Below are 19,764 nucleotides of genomic sequence, written 5' to 3' on the forward strand. Positions count from 1 at the left end.
TTTCTTATCCAATCCTCTGTTGATGGGCATTTTGGTTGCTTCCATGTTTTTGCAATTACTGATTGTGCTGCTATGAGCATAGGAGTGCATGTTGGTTTCTCATAAAACAATTGTTCTGGATATATTCCTAGGAGTGCTATTGCTGGATCATACGGTATGTTGAATTTGAGTTGTTTGAATATTCTCCATACTGATTTCCATAGAGGCTGTACCAGCCTGCAGCCCCACCAGCAGTGGAGTAGGTATCCGTTTTCCCCGCAACCTCGCCAACAAGTGTTGTTGGTGCTTTTATTCATGTGGGCCAGTCTTACTGGTGTTAGGTGGTACCTCATTGATGTTTTAATTTGGATTTCCCTTATTGCCAGGGAACTTGAGCATTTTTTCATATGTTTATTTGCCATTTGGGTTTGTTCCTTTGTGAAGTGTTTGCCCATTTATTAGGTTTTTAAAACTTTTTTTCAAATAATCAGCTGTCTTTTCATTGATTTCTTTTTGTTTTTAATTTTCTTTTTTTCCTTGTATTTATTTAAAAAATTTTAATGATGTTTACATAGTTGGTAAGGATGCATTTGTTTTTAATTTTATTTCTGCTTGAATTGGTTCTGTTTTTCCCTTGTGTTTTTGTGTTGCTGTTAATCTTTTTTTCTTCTGACGTAATAGCTAACTTGAAATTTTCTCCTAGCTGAACCTCAAGGATGGCGCACAAAGTTTGTTACTTTGTGTTTTCATTTTCTATTAGCCAAGTGTGCTTGTAAAGTTCCTTTGAAGCTTCCTGCTTGTCCAGGGCTTGTTTAGCTGCCTGTTGCTTAGTTTCTGAGTGTTTGGAGACTTTCTGAGCTCTTTCTGGTTTTGGTTTTTGATTGTGATCTGAGACCACATTGGATGCTATCACTTGTTTAAATCTGGCATGCTTTTGTCCCTGTGACCCAGGATCTGGTCGTCTTGGTGTGCTTTTTGTGGGCCCTAGAAAGAGTGTGCCCTCTGCTGTGATTGGTAACATTCCACCAATATCCGTTATAGCTGTTGGCTTCATCGGGGTGTTGAGTTCTGTGGCCTACTGCTTGTCTTCCTTGTTATTTTGTCACTTGTTGTGGATTTACCTATTTCTCTTTTGAATTCTGTCAGTTTCTACTTTTTACGTCTTATTGCTGTGACACACTTGCACACATTAGGATTGCTGTGTCATGTGCACAAACCAATTATATTAGTAAAACAAAATGTCTGACTGGTCATCTCCTTGGTCTAAAATATTTGTTATCTGATGTTTACAAAACCACTCTTTCCATTTTTGTTTTTTAATGAGATAAGACTGAGATATCTATAACAGCCGTTAACCATTTCTAAATGTCTGGTTAATTTCATAGCATTTAGTATATTCACAGAGTGTGGCAGCTGGCCCTTCTGTGTGACTCTATACAAGCTTATCCTCCAAAGGGGAACCCTGTAACAGTGAAGCCCTTGTCTCTCTGGGCCCTCCTCAGTCCCTGCACCTGCTAGTTTTTTTTTTTTGTTTGTTTGTTTGTTTTTTTTTTCGGCCTGTATGGATTTGCCAGCCCGGAAACTTCTTGAAAGTAGAGTCATGCAGCATGTGACCATCCATCCTTGGCTTCTTCACTTGCCATAATGTCTTTGAGGTCTGTTTGTGTTGTGGCACTGGTCGGCGTTGTGTTCATTTTCTTGTACTTTCTGTTGCTTCACAGGGACGAGCTGCGTCTTGTTGATTCCTGTTTGTGGGCATTGAGCTGTTCACTCCATGGGCTGTTGTGAACAGTGCTGTTGTGCACGTGTGTAGGAAGTGTTTGACTTCCTGCTGTTCATTCTCTTGCTTTCGTAGTGAGATACATCTTCCCTCAATGCCTTGACTTCCCCCTTGTTGCCTAGATTGTTCTTTGAGATGAAGTTTCTAATATTATAGCATATGAGGCTACTTCAGAGTTGGTGGGAAATGAGATCGAAAAAGAAGAGAGGTTTATTTTGGAATAAGAAAATTAAAATCCATGCGCACTGGGAGTCCTGTGTATTGTAGAAGAACAATACGTGGATTTCAGGTATTTTTGTAATGAAATGCACTTTAATTTTTCTGTGAACTTTTGGAATTGTTTTTGTATGGTCGGGCTTTTCTTTCTCTCTCTTTCTTTTTCAAAGATTTATTGATTTTTATTGGAAAGGCAGATTTACAGAGAGAAAGAGAGAGAGATAGAGATAGATAAAGATCATCCATCCACTGGTTCACTCCCCAAATGGTTGCAGTGGTCAGAGCTGAACTGATCTGAAGCCAGGAGCCAGGAGCTTCTTCCAGGTCTCCCACATGAGTGCAGGGATCCAAGCATTTGGGCCATCCTCCACTGTGTTCCCAGGCTATAGTCAGTTAGCTGGATGAGAAGTGGAGTAGCTGGGGCATGTGCCAGCACCTGTATGAGATGCTGGCACTTTTAGGCAGAGGATTAGCCAATTATGCAGTTACACCAGCCCCTGGGTCGTGTTTTTATTAATCCAGTGTGCCAATCCCTCTGTCTTTTGATTACTGTGCTTTCATCATTTAGAGAGGGAGTGGGAGAGAGAGTGAGAGGAGGAGAGGAAGAGGGAGAGACCAGACAGAGAGGGATGAATCTTTTATCCATTGGTTCACTTTCCAGACAGTTGGAACAGCAGGGCTGGGTCTGGAGCCTAGAACTTCATCCAGGTCTCCCATGTGGGTGCAGTGACCCAAGGACTTGGTCATCATCTACTTTCTCAGGCACTTTAGCAGGGAACTGGATCAGAAATGGAACAGCTGAGGCTAGAACCAGCACCCACACGGGGTGCCAGCTGCTCTTCTTTTATTTATAAGAATATACTTTTGAAGAAATTTTGAGTTTTTTTTCTTTCTTTTTTTTTTTTTTTTCTGCTTTCCCCCCTCTTTGTTACAATGATCAGTTTTTGGTATTTATTACTGAGCTCTATTTTTAGAAAAAATTTCACTCTTCATCTAACAATTTAAAAATAATTGTACTTTTGAAGTAAACCAGAGTAGATTAAAATTAACTTAACATTTTACTTTTAGTCAGCTTTTAAAGAAAGATTTATGTAATTTATTTGGAAGGCAGAGTTTCAAGGGGGAAAGAGAGAGAGAGAAAGAAAATATCAAGCTCCTATTCACTGATTCACTCCCTCAATTAGCAATATCACCCAGAGCTGAGCCAGGCTGAAGCCAGGAGCTTCATCTGGTCTCCCTGTGGGTTCAGGGGCCCATGGATTTGGGCTGTTCTCTGCAGTTTTCCCAGGCCCATTTCCCATTTCCTCATTTTACGGGAAAACTGGTACAGTGAGTCTGGTGTTGATCAATTTACAAGACCAGATACTGCAGTGAGAGTAAAGAAGTGAAGTTTTATTTAAGTAATAAAAGGAGTCTGAGTGAACAAAGGGCTTGGTAGAAATAGGGAGACCAAGTCTTGCAGTCCAGGGATATTTGCTACTTTGAAGGCAGGGCGGATAAATGGATCCCTTTCTAACTCTTCCCTTTCGAAACCTAAATCCTGTTGTCCACAGGCAAATATTTGTCAGGCAGGACTTTTGACCTGCTTTGTTTAGTGTGTCCGTGTTGGCAAGGGGCTGCAGGATTGGAATCAGCCTGACCTGCTTGTAGCTTGGACTTCCCTCATCAACAGGGATCTGGATTGAAAGTGGAGCAGCTGGGATTTGAACCGGTGCCTGTGTGGGATACGAGGGGATACCTGCATCACAAGTGACAGCTTAATGCTGTTGGCAGCTTATACCATAGCACTGTCTCCTTTTACTCAGTCTTAAATATGAATTGAGTGTAAGTTTTTCATCCTTACGAAAAACTCTTTTTAGCTTTTATCCTTGGTCATCTATGCTGATTTGTTTTTCATATAAAAGAAAAGTCTATGTTTAAAATTTTCTTTTTATTGACATAATTGTTTTAAATAGAAGTCCAGAATGGAGTTCCAGGCTCCTATACCTGGACCAACTCCAGCCATTGCAGCTATGTGGGAAGTCAGTCAGTGGATGGAAGATCTCTCCTTCTCTCCCTCCTCTCTTCCCCTCCATCTCTCTACAACTCTACTTTTCAGATAATTAAATCTTGAAATAAAGATAGAACTGTAGAAAGTGTCCCCCAGGTGTAGTGCTGAGGAGTTGTTTGATGCTCCTGTACAAAGGAAGGCTGTGATGTGCCTTTCTGGGTAAATACTTGATAAGCTTTGTTTAAGCTTTGTTTGTTGGCATTGACTGTCAGTGTTGAAGGGCCAGCGACAAACACACACACACACACACACACACACACACACACACGGTTGTGCATTGCCTGATGGTGGGATGAAAAGGTTGGGAGCAGAGGGGCTCCTTGGGAGCCTGCCTCCCCCACCTTTTCTCCCAGCAGGGGCTGTGTGGATTTGCCTGTTCAGCGATTGCAGCTGGCTTGTTAGGTGCTAGTAACCAGAAGTGATTGTAGCTCCCGCGTGGTGTTGTAGCTGATAGAGATCAGTGTCAAGTCAAGCGTTTGGGGGAGGATGTATGTTCTGTCTGCTGGCAAGCCCGGCCCTGGGATTTGCCGTGCCGTGCCCACCCCTGCTGGGTCACATCCCTGGCTTGGATACCTGCCCGGGAAGAGGAGCCAGCATGGGGATCAGAGCAGCTGGGCTGGATTTCCACAGGCTGAAGGTCCCTCCGAGTGACAGGTCTGGACACTGCCCCACAAGCCAGCCGACCCAGCTGCCATGCTGGAACATGAACCCAAGAAGTGCCCCTCACCTGTAGGATGAGGGGTTTCTGGCCCAACCTCCCAATGTGCCTAGCCAGGGAAGTGAGAGCTTCCCAGGAGAGAGTTCCTATGAGGATGTATCTGTTTCTTTCTAAGAGTTCTGTTTTTGTGGATCACCAATTTTGCTTCATTGTTCCAAACCTGCTGGGTCAGGTCCAGGCCAGAACAGGTTTTTTTGAGGTAGCGTTGAGGTTTGCAGACCTCGGGAGGAGGCTGTTAAGGCAGTCTCACAAAGAAGCCTCACCCTGCATCATGAAATGTATTATCCAACATACGGCGTGTCCCATGCTGAATCAGACGCATACGGAATTACAGAGTGAACTGACTGCTGCGGAAACATACTGTTGCATCCATACTTCACTGTGTGTTAATTTCCATTAGAGCATTTCTGTATTCTGAAGAAATAAGATCTTTTCCCGCCCCTCCCCGCCCCCCAGGTCTCATACATTGTCTTGGTCCCTGTGTGATTGGTGCAGAATCGCTGTCAGTACCTGCTTAGGAAAAGGAAGAATTCTGGCCCTCTTCCATCTGCTTATCCGTTCTGCCCCTCAGGAAGCCTGCAGGCCAGACCCCTTAAAGTGCAGGTGTTGTGGCAGAAAGAGGGATACTGGGTAAGGAGCGGAGGGGTGGCCTTGGAGGAGTCCTGCTGAAGGCGGTGAGGGGGTTTGGAGGGAAGCTGGGGCTGAGAGGGCGCGGTGGAAGCTTGACAGCAGCTGTGGGAGCAGTCACCGCAGGGCTGGGAGGGTAGATAGTGCTGCTGATAAATGTCCCAGAGACGCAAGGAGGTGCCCAGTGTGGAAGGCACAGAGTGTTACTTGGGCAAGTAGAGACTCTGTCTGGGCTTGTGATGTGCCTCTGCCGCCTGCGACTGCCGACTGCCTTTTGGAGTGATTGGTTCCCTTGGTATTTACCAGGAGGGTAGCTCTGTGGCTTAGCGCCCCCTCACTCCCTGTCTTCTCCAGTGTTGAGTCAGTGCTCTCTTGTCTGCTTTCCAGTTATCTTGGCTTTCTTAAAAGAAATGGGAATAGCTGACCTTGTGAAGTAAAACTTGTTGATGCGTGAGATATGCATCATCAAGGAGCAGATATAAATATGCCAGAAAAATAGCCGACCGAAAAAGCTCATGGTCAGCTCATGCTTGGGCTTCTGCTGCTCATGGCAGCCACATGGGCTTACTCTGGCCAGTAAGAGTGTCTGTCATTGTGGTGAATGCTGTTGTCAGTGTCTCGGTGTGTATGTGTCCTTAAAGTATCTGCATGACGTAGTATAGAGACCCAGTACACCTGTGGATTTCCAGCCTGTCTTTCTGTCCATGAATAAGTCCTAGCTGGCTTTTGAAGTTGATATCCAGAGATCTGTATCATGCTTCAGTGGCTGTAGGGTGTGTGTTGGGATGTAATTTACACAGCCAGTTTTCACTGACAGGCACGTAGATGGATTCCAGTTTTGTCGGTTAAGCAACGCTTCAGTGAGGGGTGGGTGTTGTGGCACAACTTGTTCTGTATGGAAGTGCCAGTTTGAGCCCTGGCTGTTCTGCTTCCATTCCCGTTCCTTACTAAATCACCTAGGCAGCCATGTGTGGTGGCATTAGTGCTGGCACCTCTGCCACCCACATGGGAGCCCTGGCTTCATCCCGGCCTGGGCGTGGCTTTTGTGACTAGGGAGTGAACCTGCAGCTCCAAGATCAGTCTCACTCTGTCTCTGCCATTCTGCCTTTCCAATAAATAAAACGTTTTTAAGAAAAAGAAATACTTTAATGACAGAAAACCTTCCTTAAATGTATATTTTTGTGCACTTAAATGATGCTTCATATTTTAACAGTTTTAATAGTATCCTACTATTGTTGTTTTCATTTGTGTATGAAACATGTTTCACACAACTGTTTTTCCTCTTCCAGGGTATTTGAAAGCAAATAACAGTCATTATATTGTGATGCTCATGTATTCATTTCCTCAGGATTTTAAGAAAGGGACTATAGGGATGACTGTTGTGGTATAGTGAGTTAATCCTCCACTTGGGATGTTTATGTCCCATGTTGGAGTGCCTGGGATCATATTCCACCTCTGCTTCTGATTCAGCTTGCTATGAATGTGCCAAAGGAGGCAGCAGGTGATGGGTCGAGTATTGGGATTCCTGTCACCCAAGTGGGAGATCAGGTTGGAGTTCTTGATGTCTGGCTCTGGCCTGGCCTGGCTGTTGTGGCCATTTGGGAAGTGAACCAGCAGATGGAAGATCTCTCTGTGCATCTGTCTCTCTTTTGATAGAAGTGTTCTGATTTTTGCCTGTGGTGTTACCCATCTTTATCTGCATAGAGTAGAACTGCATAGAATTATAGAGAGCATTCAAGCATGCGCGCGCGCGCACACACACACACACAGGTATTTTGTTGTGAAGTCACTGCTTGGCATGCCTACATCCCATATCACAGTGCCTGGTTTGCGTCCCTGGTTCTCTGGTTTTAACCCAGCTAATATCCACCTTGGCGTGGCAGGTAGCAGGTGATGGTTCTGGTACTTGAGTTCTGACCACCCCCAGGAGAGGCCTGGATGAAATTCTGGGTATCTGGCTTCAGCCTGGCCCCGCCCTGCTGTGTCAACAGTGCTGGCCCCCTGTTTCTGTAATTTTGTCATTACAAAAAAATTATCATGGAATTAGAGGCAGTATACAAGTATGAGTATGGCTTTTTCCCCCTCCACTGAGCTTGATTCTCCTTCCAGATTGTTCAAGCATCAGTACTTCATTCCTCTTTATTACTGAGTAGGTTTAATGAAATGAGTATAGCAGTTTGGCCACTCATCTTTTGATGGGTATTTGGGTTGCTTCCCACTGCACAATGGGTATGCTGTGAACAAACTTGAGTTTTCATTTTTCTGGCATTAATGTACAAAATGCAGCTGCTGAGTTATATGGTAAACATGTTTGTCATGGTCATTTCTATTTTACATTCCCACCAGCAATGCATGGGAGCTCTAACTTCTCTGCCTTCTCCCCAACAGTTAGAGTTCTCATTGTGCTTTCTTCTAGCCATTCTGACAGGTGTGTAAAGGACTGTTATTTGATTTGGGAAGCAGAGAGACCAAGCCAGACAATGACAGTTTTTAAATCCAGTCATTCTGTCAGTACTTTTTAGCGATAGTTCTGCTACAAAGTGCTGTTCTTTCTAGCGGTTTAATAATCTCACAATGCAGACTGTGGTGGTCAGCTTTTTTAAAAGAAAATACTCTGAGACAGCAGCTGCCATTGTGGTGCAGTGGGTTAAGCCAGAGCTTGTGACACTGGCTTCCCATTTGGGAGTGCCAGTTCGGTTCTCAACAGCACTGCTTCCAATGCAGCTTTCTGCTAATCTGCCTGGGAGAACAGCAAATAATGGCCTAAGTGCTTGGGCCCCAGTCACCCATGTGGGAGCTGGCTAGCTAGCTGGATGGATAGATAGATGAGTAAATAAACAGAACTAGTCTTTAAAAAAAAAAATCCCTGAGAGAAGCCACTTAAAAGGAAAGTGGTTTATCTTGGTTCATGGCCCAAAGGTTCATTGTCAGGTGCATTGGCTGTTGGCTTGGCCTCTGGTGGTGGTGTCCCTGTAGGCAGAGTCCTGAGCTGGCACTGGGCATCATATGTATTATCTGACCCCAGGTGGTGTCTAAGGCAGCCTCCAAGATTTAACCGTGACTGCATTCTAACTGCCCAGTCTGATTCAGTCACTCCTAAAAGCCCCACCTTCAGACACTATACCTGCAGCAAGCTTCTGCCACCTTAATGCCATTAACATAGAACTTTGGGGAGCAGATCCCTCACATGTGGGCCTTTGGGAGATATCTAACACCCATCCTGACACCAGCCCTCAGGATGGTCTGAACAAGAAAGGAAGGGATAACATATTTGAGTATTGTTCTCATTTCCCTGTCCTCTTTGGTAAGGCAATTTTTAGGGAACCCAATTAATTGTATTAAAATTTTATTTATTTATTTACTTGAGAGGGCAGAAAGGAGGGAAGAAGAGATGAATAGAGATAGAGAGCAGAGAGAAAGAAGGACAGCGTCCATCCTCTTATTTACTCTCCACATACCCACACTGGCCAGGACTGGGCCAGGAGGAAGTTAGGAGCTGCAAGCTCAGTCCAGGTCTCTCATGTGGATGGGCCATTTCTGATGCCTCCCAAGATCTGTGTTAGCAGCAAGCTGGGGCCAGCAGCCAGATCTAGGTATGGAACGCTAACCTGGAGGCCCAAGGCCTGTCCTTAACTAGCTTTTTAAAAGACATTATAGGGGTCTGGTGCAATGAATCAGTAGCAAACTCCTCACTTTGCAAATGCCGGGATCCCAGATGGGTGCTGGTTCAAATCCTGGCTGTTCCACTTCCCATCAAGCTCCCTGCTTGCGGCCAAGGAAAGCAGTACAGGACGGCCCAAAGCCTGGGGACCCTGCACCTGTGTAGGAGACCTGAAAGAAGCTCCTTGCTTTGAATCGATTCAGCTCCGGCTGTTGGGGCCACTTGGAGAGTGAACCAGCAGATAAAAATCTTCTTCTGTCTGTAAATCTGCCTTTCCAATAAAAATAATCTTCCTCCCCCCCTCAAAAAAGAAAAGAATATTTGATGTGATTATCAAGGTGAAGTGTTAGGAGCGAAATTACGATATCAAAGGGTATATAAATTTAGAATTTTGGTGCAGGTTGCCAGCTCTGTCTCCATAAAGACTTTACCATTGTGTGTATTTATCAATAACCTATAAAAATACTGTTTTTTTTAATATCCTTGCCAAAACAGGTTTGCTCATTTTTTTCCATGTTACAAATTGATGGCAAACTTGATATTATATTCTTTCTATTGCAGTTGTTTAGTTGTAAGTAAAGTGGATCTTTTGACATTGACTTTAAAAAAGATTGGCCGCTTGCTCATTAATTATTTTTTACCCTTATTTCTATTAGGATATTGGCTTGTGCTGACCATTTTATTTGATGATTACTGCTTTCTTTGTGCTTAGAGCATTTCTTACTTTAAGATTCTAAAAAGTAGGCCCACCTCTTCTTGTTGTTTTTGCCTCTCTGTGATTTTATTTTGTTCCATGGATGGCCTGTTTTCATTAGGACTAGGGAAATCTGAGTTTGCCATTATGGATTTCTCTGTCCACTCCATACCAGTAGCACAGTTTAAATTGCTGTAACTTGATTTTCCATGAGCATTTTTATTACTGTATTTTGAAAAATTGTGGAAATCCTACCAGGTTATTCCTGGGTGTCTTACTTTGCAATGTTTCAATAATTGGTGCCACCAGTCTTTCTTCTCTTCTGACTTTCCTAACAAAGGATAGCAGCTTTCTTTCTCTCTTCATCCCCAGTCACCAACTCTCCTCATCTCTTTTCACCTCTTCTTCCCTTCCTCCAACCCTCTAAAAAAATAAAAAAAATTTTGTTAAGATGTATTTATTTTCGGGTCAACACATGGCTCAATTGGCTAATCTTCTACCTGCAAGCACCAGCATCCCATATGGGTGCCAGTTGGTGTCCTGGTTGTTCCACTTCCCATCCAACTCCCTGCTTGTGGGCTGGGAAAGCAGCAAAGGATGGCCCAAAGCCTTGAGACCATGTGCTTGCTTGGGAGATGTGGGGAAGAAGCTCCTGGCTTTGGATGTGGACCAGCTCAGTTGTGGCTATTTAGGGAGTGAACCAGTGGACAGAAGATTGGTCTCTGTCTCTCCTCTGTGTAAATCTACCTTTCAAATAAAAAATAAATAAAATCATTTTAGAGAATAATACAAATTAAAGTTCCTCTGTTCCCAAGAAAAGAGCAGAGAAAAAGTATTTTGAAAGCATCTTTCGTTTCATTTACTTCAATCTTTTATGTTCTAGAAAATTTTAAATGTATTTATCCCTGAGTTGATTCTTGTTGGTTTCTCATGCCTTTTAAATTTGATCAGTTTCGTTTCTTTTTCTTTTCTTTTTTTTTTAAGTAGGTCAAGCCTTCTGGGAAAATGTCAGATTCTGTAATCTGTAATAGCAGTTTTCAGGGAGAGTCAGCCTCCATAAACTAATGAGCTGCACTGGCCACTGTCCCTCAGGCAAATTGGATCACGGTTCCATGTCAAGTTGCTGTTGTTTAGTCACTGAGCATAAATTGCTGCCCACTTCTGAAGAAAATGACAACATATTGACCAAAAGTAAATATTAATGCTAATTTGGAGTTTTTAAATTGAAAATGTCAACTATTTCAGTACATTTGGATAGTTGCTGATGAAGTGAGAAAGCAGTACTACACTTAAAAAAAAAATTTATTTGAAAGAAATACACCAAAAGAGGGCGAGACAGAGAGAGATCTGCCATCTGCTAGGTCACTCCCAAAATCTTCCCAATGGCCAGGGCTAGGCCATGCTGAATGTAGGAACTTCAGCCAAGACTCTTATGTGGGTACAGAGACCCAAGGACATGGGCCGTGCTTTCCCAGGAGCTGGATTGGAAGTGGGGCAGCCAGAACTTAAACCTACAAGTACCAGGATCACAGACTTACCTGCTGCGCCACAGGGTCAGCCCCCAGACTTGCCATTATAAGTGAGTTTCGTAAGGTGTGCTTGTGCTGCCTGCCCAGCCTCTTTGGTTCGTCCATTGTTCCTGGGAATGATCATTTTTATCTGCTGCTTGCCTGACCATTCTTTATGCTCATACCTATTTTACTCCATGCAGCCACTGTTTATTGAGCTGTCTTAAGTGTTTAACATGTTAATTTCTAAGATTCACTGAACACTATTTTATAAGAAGATATTTATTTGAGAGAGAGAGAAAGAGAGAGAGAGAAAGAGAGAGAGAAGCTCTTTCATCTGCAGATTTGCTCCTCAAATGCCCCTATAGCCATGCTGGACTAGGTTGAAAATAGGAGTCTGATATTCATTCAATCAGTGTCTCCCACACTGAGTAGCAGGGACCCAAGCACTTGAGCCATCACTTGCTGCCCTCCTACAGAACTGGACTGAAACCCAGGCACTCTGATGCGGGATGTGGGAACCCCAAGCAACTTTTTAACCTTTATGCCAATGTCCATCTTACACTAAGCAACTTTCTAAGGGGTTCTCATTTTACATACCAGCTAGTTGCAGATAAGTGGTAGACCTGACATGTAATATAATATGTTTAGCTCTTGGCTCTTTGCAGCCTTGGTCTGTGCTATGGGCCCTGTGGCATGATGGGTGAAGGTGTGGGTTTAAACAGGTGGTGGGAGGATGTAGGAGCTGTAGTTGAGTGTCTTTGGGTTGGGGTTAAGAGGATGGGGAAGGGGGCCTGGTGTGATGGCTCAGTGGATAAATCCTTGCCTTGGATGGTGCCAGTATCCCATGTGGATGCTGATTCGTGTCCCCGCTGTTCCACATCCCACATATCCCATCCAGTTCCCTGCTTGTGACCTACAAAAGCAGTGGAGGACAGCCCAAAGCTCTAGGACCCTGCACCTGCTTGGGAGACCTGGAAGAAGCTCCTGGCTTCTGATTTTGGATTGATTCAGCACTGACCTTTGCGGCCTTTTGAGGAGTGAGTCAGTGGATAAAGACTTTTCTCTCTGTCTCTCCTTCTCTCCTTAAATATGATCTGCCTTTCCAATACAAATAAATAAGTCTTAAAAGACAGACAGAGAGAGAGAAAGAGAGAGAGAGAGAGAGAGAGAGAAGGTAGAAGTAGCCCTAGCTTTAGCAAACCTACCAACACTTCTAAAATGTGGGGCTTCTAGAATATCCTTTCCTTTGTAGTCTGTATTCTTTTTCAATGATTTCAGTATTTTATTTTGTAGATGTTGGCTGAGCCGTTATTATTTGGTAGAATTTAGGGTCAGATTTTCTGGGGAGCATTGCAAATCAGACTTAATAAGAAATAATATTAATAACCAAAAAGTAGATTATCACAGGATTTGTTAAGCTCCTTAAACAAGATTATAAAGAAAATCCTCACCTTATTTTAGGGGCATAATCCATCTTCAGGTTCTTTAAAACTACGTAATACAAGCAGTATGCCAGCTTTAATTACAACAGCATTCAGACTTTGGGACCTTTTCATAGGCAAGGTGTCAGGTATGCTCTCAGATTTAGTGTAAGAGTTGTATGATATTTCTTGGTTATGCCACTTTCCAGGCCAAATTAATGTAGCTTGTAGATGTTGTGAATTATCTGAAACATACTGAAAGGCATGAATAATAACAGACTCACACTGTCCATCTGCCTAACATCCTGCTTAGAACATAAGAACATTAGCAGTATCACTGAGCTCCTGTGTACTCTTTTCCAGCTGCGTAATTGTATGTCTGGCTTAAGAGCTGTGTACGTGAACCTGTATAAACGGTAGTAAACTCTGCTCTATAACTTTCAAAATATTTTGAGGATATATTTGAGAAACAGAGGCGGGGACAGGGTGGTAAAGAAGACACACCCACACACCCCGACTGTATGCACTATCTTACATTCAGTGGTTCACTCCCCACTCCCTATATTCCTGTACTGACCTTGGCTGGAGCCAGATGCCAGGCACTCAACCTAGGTCTCCCATGTGGGTGGCAGGAATCCAGTTATTTGAACCTTCACCATTGCTGTCCAGGATCTGTATTAGAAGGAAGCTGGAATCAGGAGCTGGAGCTAGATGTTCAATCAGGACCATGTGGACTAGGCTGAGGGTGTCTAATCAGCATCTTAACTCCTAGGTCAAATATTTACCCCTACAACTCGCTTTTTTCACTCAGCATAGGGTTTTAGAGATTCAGCCATGTTGATGTATGCAGTTGTAGACCCTTCATTTTTTCTGCATGTAATATTCCAGTGTGTAAGTGTGCCATCATTTGCATGTTCATTTCTTGTTGATAAGCAGTTAGTTGTTCCAGGTTTTTTTTTTTGCATGTGTATTAAATGAACTCTGTTAATGTTCTTTTACAGTTGTCCTGATACACGTATGTGAGAGATACCCAAGGATACCTACTGTTGAATGAAATGCTGGATTGAAAGGTATGTGTGTATTGTCTGATTGTCTTTGAAAGTAGATTACCCATTTGGGTACTCATTGCACTGACTGGGTTCTTGTACTGTGCCCTGTCAGTATCAGATATCATCAGACTTTGTCAATATGATGAATAAGAGATATCATTGTTATTTTGAGTTTCTGTGGTTATTAACAAGGGTAGTTGGGTAGTTGTCTTTCCTTATTCTTAGTAGCATCCCATGTGGCTTTTCAGAATTACGGTCGATCCTCCATATACATTAATCCTGCATCTTGGGTTCAGCAGCCCTGGACTCAACTAAACAGGAAAATACCACAGCGAGAGTCTCATCCATACACATATGTACACTTTTTCTACTTGCTATTATTTCCTAAAATACAATTTAACAATAATTTGCATAGCATTTATACAGTATTAGGAATTATAAATTATTTAACACCTCTGGAGAGGAATTTAATCTTGGCTCTAGGTTGGCTCATTTCACCTCTATGTTTTGGAGACTGGGTTTTTTCAGGGTCTTTCTGGGTGATTTAGCTTTCTTTTCAGGTGACCTTAGAATAACTAGAGAGTCTAGATCTCCTTTCCCTGACACCCAAACAGGTAAGAGCTGTAAGTAGGCTATTAAGGACCCACTATAAATGCTTAACCCAGCCTTGACCCGGAGTCTTTCTGCATGTCCACTGTTGGAAATTCTCAGGATTCAGCCTTTTATTTCTCCAGGACCTTGGTAACTGGGCTCTTACTCCTGCCAACAGATTCCCTTCCACAGAACTGGAAGGTCCACCACAACAGCCTAAAGAAAGATGGAAATGAGGACATTGTTCTCTAAATGGAGAGAGAGACTGGTACAGCTGAGATGCTTCTTCAAGAGCAGATACCCTGAGCTTAAACAAGAGCACAAGGAGTGATTTTGTTTTTCAAGATGTATTTATTTTTCTTGGAAAGGCAGAGTTGCAGAGAGGAGAGACAGAGAGAAAGATCTTCCATCTGCTGGTATATTCCCCAGGTAACCACAATGGCCAATGCCAGGAGCCAGAAACCTCTTCCAGATCTCCCAGGCAGGTGCAAGGTCCAAGGCTTTGAACCATCTTCCACTGCTTTCCCAGGCTATAAGTAGGGAGCTGGGTGGAAAGTGTAGCATCCAGAACGCAATCCAGTGGCTTTATAGGATCCCAGTGCATGAAGGGGGAGGATTAGCCAATTGAGCCGTTGCACCAGACCCAGGGTCTTAATTGGGATCAGAATGAGTCAGGAACAGCGTGTTGCTACAGTTCTTGCTTGTATCGTGGCTAGGAACCTTCTGAGAATGCTAGGATGCAAGTGGATTATCAGAGGGTCAGGTTAAGCATACACCTTATTTGCACACTGTTCTTGTAATTTCATGTAGAAGATAGAGAAAACTCTTCTATGCTAAGATAGAATTACAAACTGATCATTGTGGGAGCTGAGGAGATGAGTTGTGATGTCTCTCCCTCCCGCAGTGACAGTAGTAATTTTTATGAAATCTGTCGTTGGAAGGTATCTGAACGACTCCCTCTCCTTCAGTATTTTTTAATTTGACCCAGAGAAGAAGCTGCAGAAAGTTTCAAGTTTTCCCATTTATCTTAGTAACTGAAGTCAATGGCATGAAATCTATCACCAAGAACTGACATGCACAGTAACTTGTGGGAAAGGAATGTAGAGAAAACTTTGTCTGTTTTGGCTCAGCCTGATAATTAGGGCACAGAATTAAATATTCTGGGGTTCAAATGTGTAAATTGCAGTACAAGGAATTTTTGATGTGCTGTTTAAAAAAAAAAATACAGTGAAGCTAGGTGAGGCTGTACAAGCACTATGCCTTTTTGTAAAGGGCCTGGAGCATCATGGATTTTGGTACCTGTGGGAGATGCTGCCGTCAAGCCCCCAGGGGTAACGAGGACTGACTGTTACTGTATAACATGGTTAACAGTTACGTGTACAGTTGGAAATAGCATTGGAGTGGCTACTACTAAATAGAATCGTACCAGACTTGTATCTTTAACACATTTAGAAACTTTGCAGATTTTTTTTTCTGAAAAAATAACTTTGGAATTATTTTTATAACATATCACAAAGTATGGGTGTTGAATTAATTTTTTTGTTGTATATATTTTAGTCTTGATAATTTTTACATATTTGATTAGGGTGCGAAGGGTCAAGGACTAGAGGAAAGTGGGTGAGACCATTATTTTCCCATTCTCTTCTTTCCTTCCTGTATCTGGGGGAAGGGGAAAAATAAGGGGAGAAGCCACACACAGCCTCCCAGCCATCCCAGGGTCCCCAGAGTGGGGCATGCTCCAAGGGTCCTGCTCAAGTGATTTTGATAGTTCATCAGTTCTATATTGTTGCCGATCTTGCCACTCCAATCACAATGAAATCTCTCCAGAATCTACTGGCTGACAGTCCACCTTAGAGACTCCACTTGCCCAGGTATTCACTGCCAAGTCTTGGCTGGAGTAGTTGATCGACTGATTCTGCCCTCCATCTTCTGTTATGGTACCAGGTGTCCTCTGCAGGCTCCAATGTACTGCCATATCCTCCATGTGCTTCTGGATATGTTGTCCACTGCTTCGACTAAGCCACTGAGGAGGCCCAGCTCTGACACATGCACTCCACAGTCAGACCATGGAACCTGTAATTCTTTCCATGGTTGGGGTTCTGTGTTCAGCAGTTTAGTTGGGGGATTCCCAAAGATATCTCAACTGAGGTGATCCCTTACCTGATTCTTGTGTGTGCTTGTCAGTACAGGGTCTGGCACAGCCTGTCACCCAAATTGGTCTTCACGTACACTGATAGTTGTAATTGCTGGGTCATTTGTTTCCATCACTGTCTTCTATGCAAATGAATGGATGTTGCAGTCCAGCCTGATCCTGACCACTGCAAACTTGGCCTCCACACAAACCAGTGGGAGTTGTAACCTAGTTGGAGCAACTCATAATAACTTTCACAGGCCTGCCCCCTGCCCTGATTCCTGTGCTTGCCAGTATGTATATCAGACTGGTCCTGTCTGTCCCACATTCTCATATATGTCAGTGGTCAACCCAACCAACTCTACTATCCAGCCCACACATGTACTGGCAGGTACCACTCTCTGTTTGACTATGCCTGCCCCTAGTCCTAGTTCTTGTGTTCACCAGTGGGAGTGGCAATCCAAGAGGGAGGTGCCCACTATTTTCTTCATGGGCTCACTCCCACTCCTGGAGCTTGCACTCTCCAGGTGATACTGTAGTTGAGCTTGACAAAATTTCCCCCTGTGCTAGCATCTGCCAGCTGATGCCTCGGCAAAGCCCAGTCAACCTACACACACTATGACTTCTGCATGTACTAGTAGGTACAGTCTGTCTAGCCTGGTCCCTCCCTGATTTCAGCTTACATGCAGGCCAACAGGTGTTATAGCCCTGCCCAGCCTGGTCTGCCCCAATCCAAATCTCTTACGCTCACCAGTGGGAATAGTGGCCCATCAGGGGAGCTCCCTGTAACCCTCTAACAGATTAGCCTGCTCTCCCCTAGGTCTCACGTGTGCTGGTTGGGTGCTCTGGCCCAGTCTGGTATGGCCTGCCTTATCTCTGCATTTGCCAGTGGGTGCTGTAGCCTGGCCTAGCCTGGTCCCTCCCTAATTTGAGCTCATGCTGGTGGGGAATACAGCTCAGCCAGTCAGGACAGCCCCCAGTCCTGGCCCTAATGTGGACTAGCTGGTATTGTGGCCCAACCCAGCATGACCCACACATCATTCTGGCTCTCAGATTTGCCAGGGGGTGATATGAACTGGCCCAGCCTGTCTCACCCCAGACCTGAGCCAAAGGTAAGCCTGTGGGTACCATTACCTGGCCTGTTCTGGGCTGCCCCCTTTCTTGGTTCTTGCGCTCAGCTGCAGGAACTGTGTCCAAGCAGAGGAGTTTCCCAAGCTCCCCCATCAAAACCTCTCCCAGTGCCAGATCTTGCGCACACCAATGGGTTCATAGGCTAGCCCTGCTTAGTCCACCTCCTTTCCTAGCAGCAACAGTAGCCTTTCCTGACTGGCCCTCATCCATTCTGGTTCTTAGTATTGAGTGCTACCGCCCAGCCAAGCCTAGTCAACTCTCAGACACAGCTCGAGCAAGGCTCAGCAGGGGCAAAGACTTAGCCCAGCCCATCCTACACCCACCCTGGTTCTCATGATCACCAGTGGTGCTGGAGTCTAATCCAGTCTGGCATACCCAAGACCTAGTCCAAATCTGTGCCAAGAGATACTGCAGCCATGTCCAGACCAGACCACAGCCCCCACTGCTGCCCCGAGCTCACCATAACCCAGCCAGAGCATCCCCTTAGTTCACCAACCAGGCCTGATCCCAGCCACAGATTACGTGTGTACCAGTGGTTACTCTGACCCAGTTGGCATAGTCCCTACCCTGTTTTGGCCCTTCCCTTCAGAAGCTACAGCCTGGCCTGGCTACCTGCCTCTAGTCCAAGTTCTCGCTGGCAGGTGCTGCAACCTGTCCCTTCTCAGTCTGCTTGCATCCCTGGCTCATACAAACCAGTAGGTATGACAGCCTAGCCCAGTATGATCTGCGCTCCATTTTGGTTTCTGCACTTGCCAGTGGGGTATGGTTTGCTCGGCCCCGCCTGGTCCACCCCCTTTCAAAACTAACTCACACACTTGCCAACAGATGGAACTACCGTGCCAAGCCTGCCCGACGCCCAGGCCTGAACTACATGCTCATCAGTGGAAGCTATGATTCACTAGGGGGTTTCCCAGCTTCCCCCATTCATGCCACTCTCAGACCCAGATCTCACACATGTTAGTGGGTGCTTGGCCCTTACCTGGCATGGCCTGCCCCATCTGTCCCAGCCTTTGTATGAGTTGGTGTGGCCCAGCCTGCCCCACTCCCTGTTTTAGGGTACTCATACGGGTGCTGCAGCATAGACCCAGCCCCAGTACTGGTGAGTGTCGGTGAGTTACATAGTCATGCTTAGCTCAGCCTATCACTAACCCAACTCTCAAGCTAACCAGTGGGACTTGTAGTTCCGTAGTGTTGGGCCTACTTGTCCCCCACAGAATCCATCCCCAGACCTGGTTCTCTTGCTTGCTAGTTGGTGTCATGGCCCAGTCTGGTGTGACCCATTCCCTGATCCAACATTCACTGTCAGGTACTGGGATCTAGCCCTGCCAGATAGACCCCCAGCCATAGCTTGTGTGTGTGCTGGCATGTGGTGGTCAGTCATGTTCCATGCTAACAAGCCCAACCCAGGACTCTCATGTGGGTTGGTCAATCAGTCTGACCCATAAAGAACTTACTGTCTCTCCCTTCCAACCCACCAGGTCTCAGTTCCTTCACTTACCTGCAAGTACAGTGGCTTTGTCATTGCGTGTCCCTCAGGATTCATTCCTCATCTACATGTACAGTGGCCTTATCCATGCAAGTCCCTAGGCAGTAATTGATACCACCAGGACCCCAGAGCTTGCTGCTAAGTGACCAGTGGGCAGAGCCTGACACCAATTGGTGCACTGGCCACCCACAAGCCCATGACCCTCTCCCCACCTAGCAGCAGTAGATGGAGAGCTAGGATCCTCAGCAGGCAGCCTGGCATCGCATGGGTTCTCCCAGCCACATTGCTCCACTGTTCAGACTTACCTAGGCCCCCAAATTAATTTTCTGTTGAATTTCTGTCTTCACTACTTACCAACTACATGACCTTGGGTAATTTATACAGTCTTTCCAAATCTGGCCCCTCATTTTTTTCTTTTTAAAGCAAATGATTTAGTCAGAAAATGAGATAACATTAACATCTGGCAGATGGGCCTTGTACATAGCTTTAGGATGGAATATCCACACCCACTTGAAGATTATGAGAAGGGAGTGACAACATGGAGTATAAGTAAATGATCAGTCCTGAAATGCAGTAGAATTGCTAAGCTGAACATGCTGTCTGTTGACAGTTGATTCCAGTCTCAATATAGTTCCTTCTCAGGGCCCAGTGATATCACATGTCTGCCACGGAATCTGCATTTGGTCACAAAGGGACACACATGCTTGCCCTCAAGGCAC

General features: G+C 44.8%; 1 protein-coding gene across 6 annotated transcripts in view; it reads left to right on the forward strand.

Annotated features, from left to right (window-relative positions):
- C5H2orf76 (chromosome 5 C2orf76 homolog) overlaps positions 1-19,764 on the forward strand; it is a 65,571-nt gene that overhangs the window by 8,201 nt on the left and 37,606 nt on the right. For 2 of the 6 annotated variants that reach the window (XR_009245424.1, XR_009245425.1), the window contains exon 1: positions 17,471-17,540. Coding sequence is in view for 1 of the 6 variants with exons in the window: in XM_058664397.1 (XP_058520380.1) it covers positions 17,499-17,540 (42 nt within the window). In the remaining 5 variants the exon portion in view is untranslated. Of the gene's footprint in view, positions 1-11,248; positions 11,305-13,658; positions 13,728-14,266; positions 14,321-17,470; positions 17,541-19,764 lie in introns of those variants that run through there. The other 4 variants (XM_058664399.1, XM_058664400.1, XM_058664398.1 and 1 more) reach the window with 4 other exon arrangements.

The sequence above is a fragment of the Ochotona princeps genome, chromosome 5 (genome assembly GCF_030435755.1).
Source record: "Ochotona princeps isolate mOchPri1 chromosome 5, mOchPri1.hap1, whole genome shotgun sequence".
Taxonomy (NCBI): Eukaryota; Metazoa; Chordata; class Mammalia; order Lagomorpha; family Ochotonidae; genus Ochotona; species Ochotona princeps.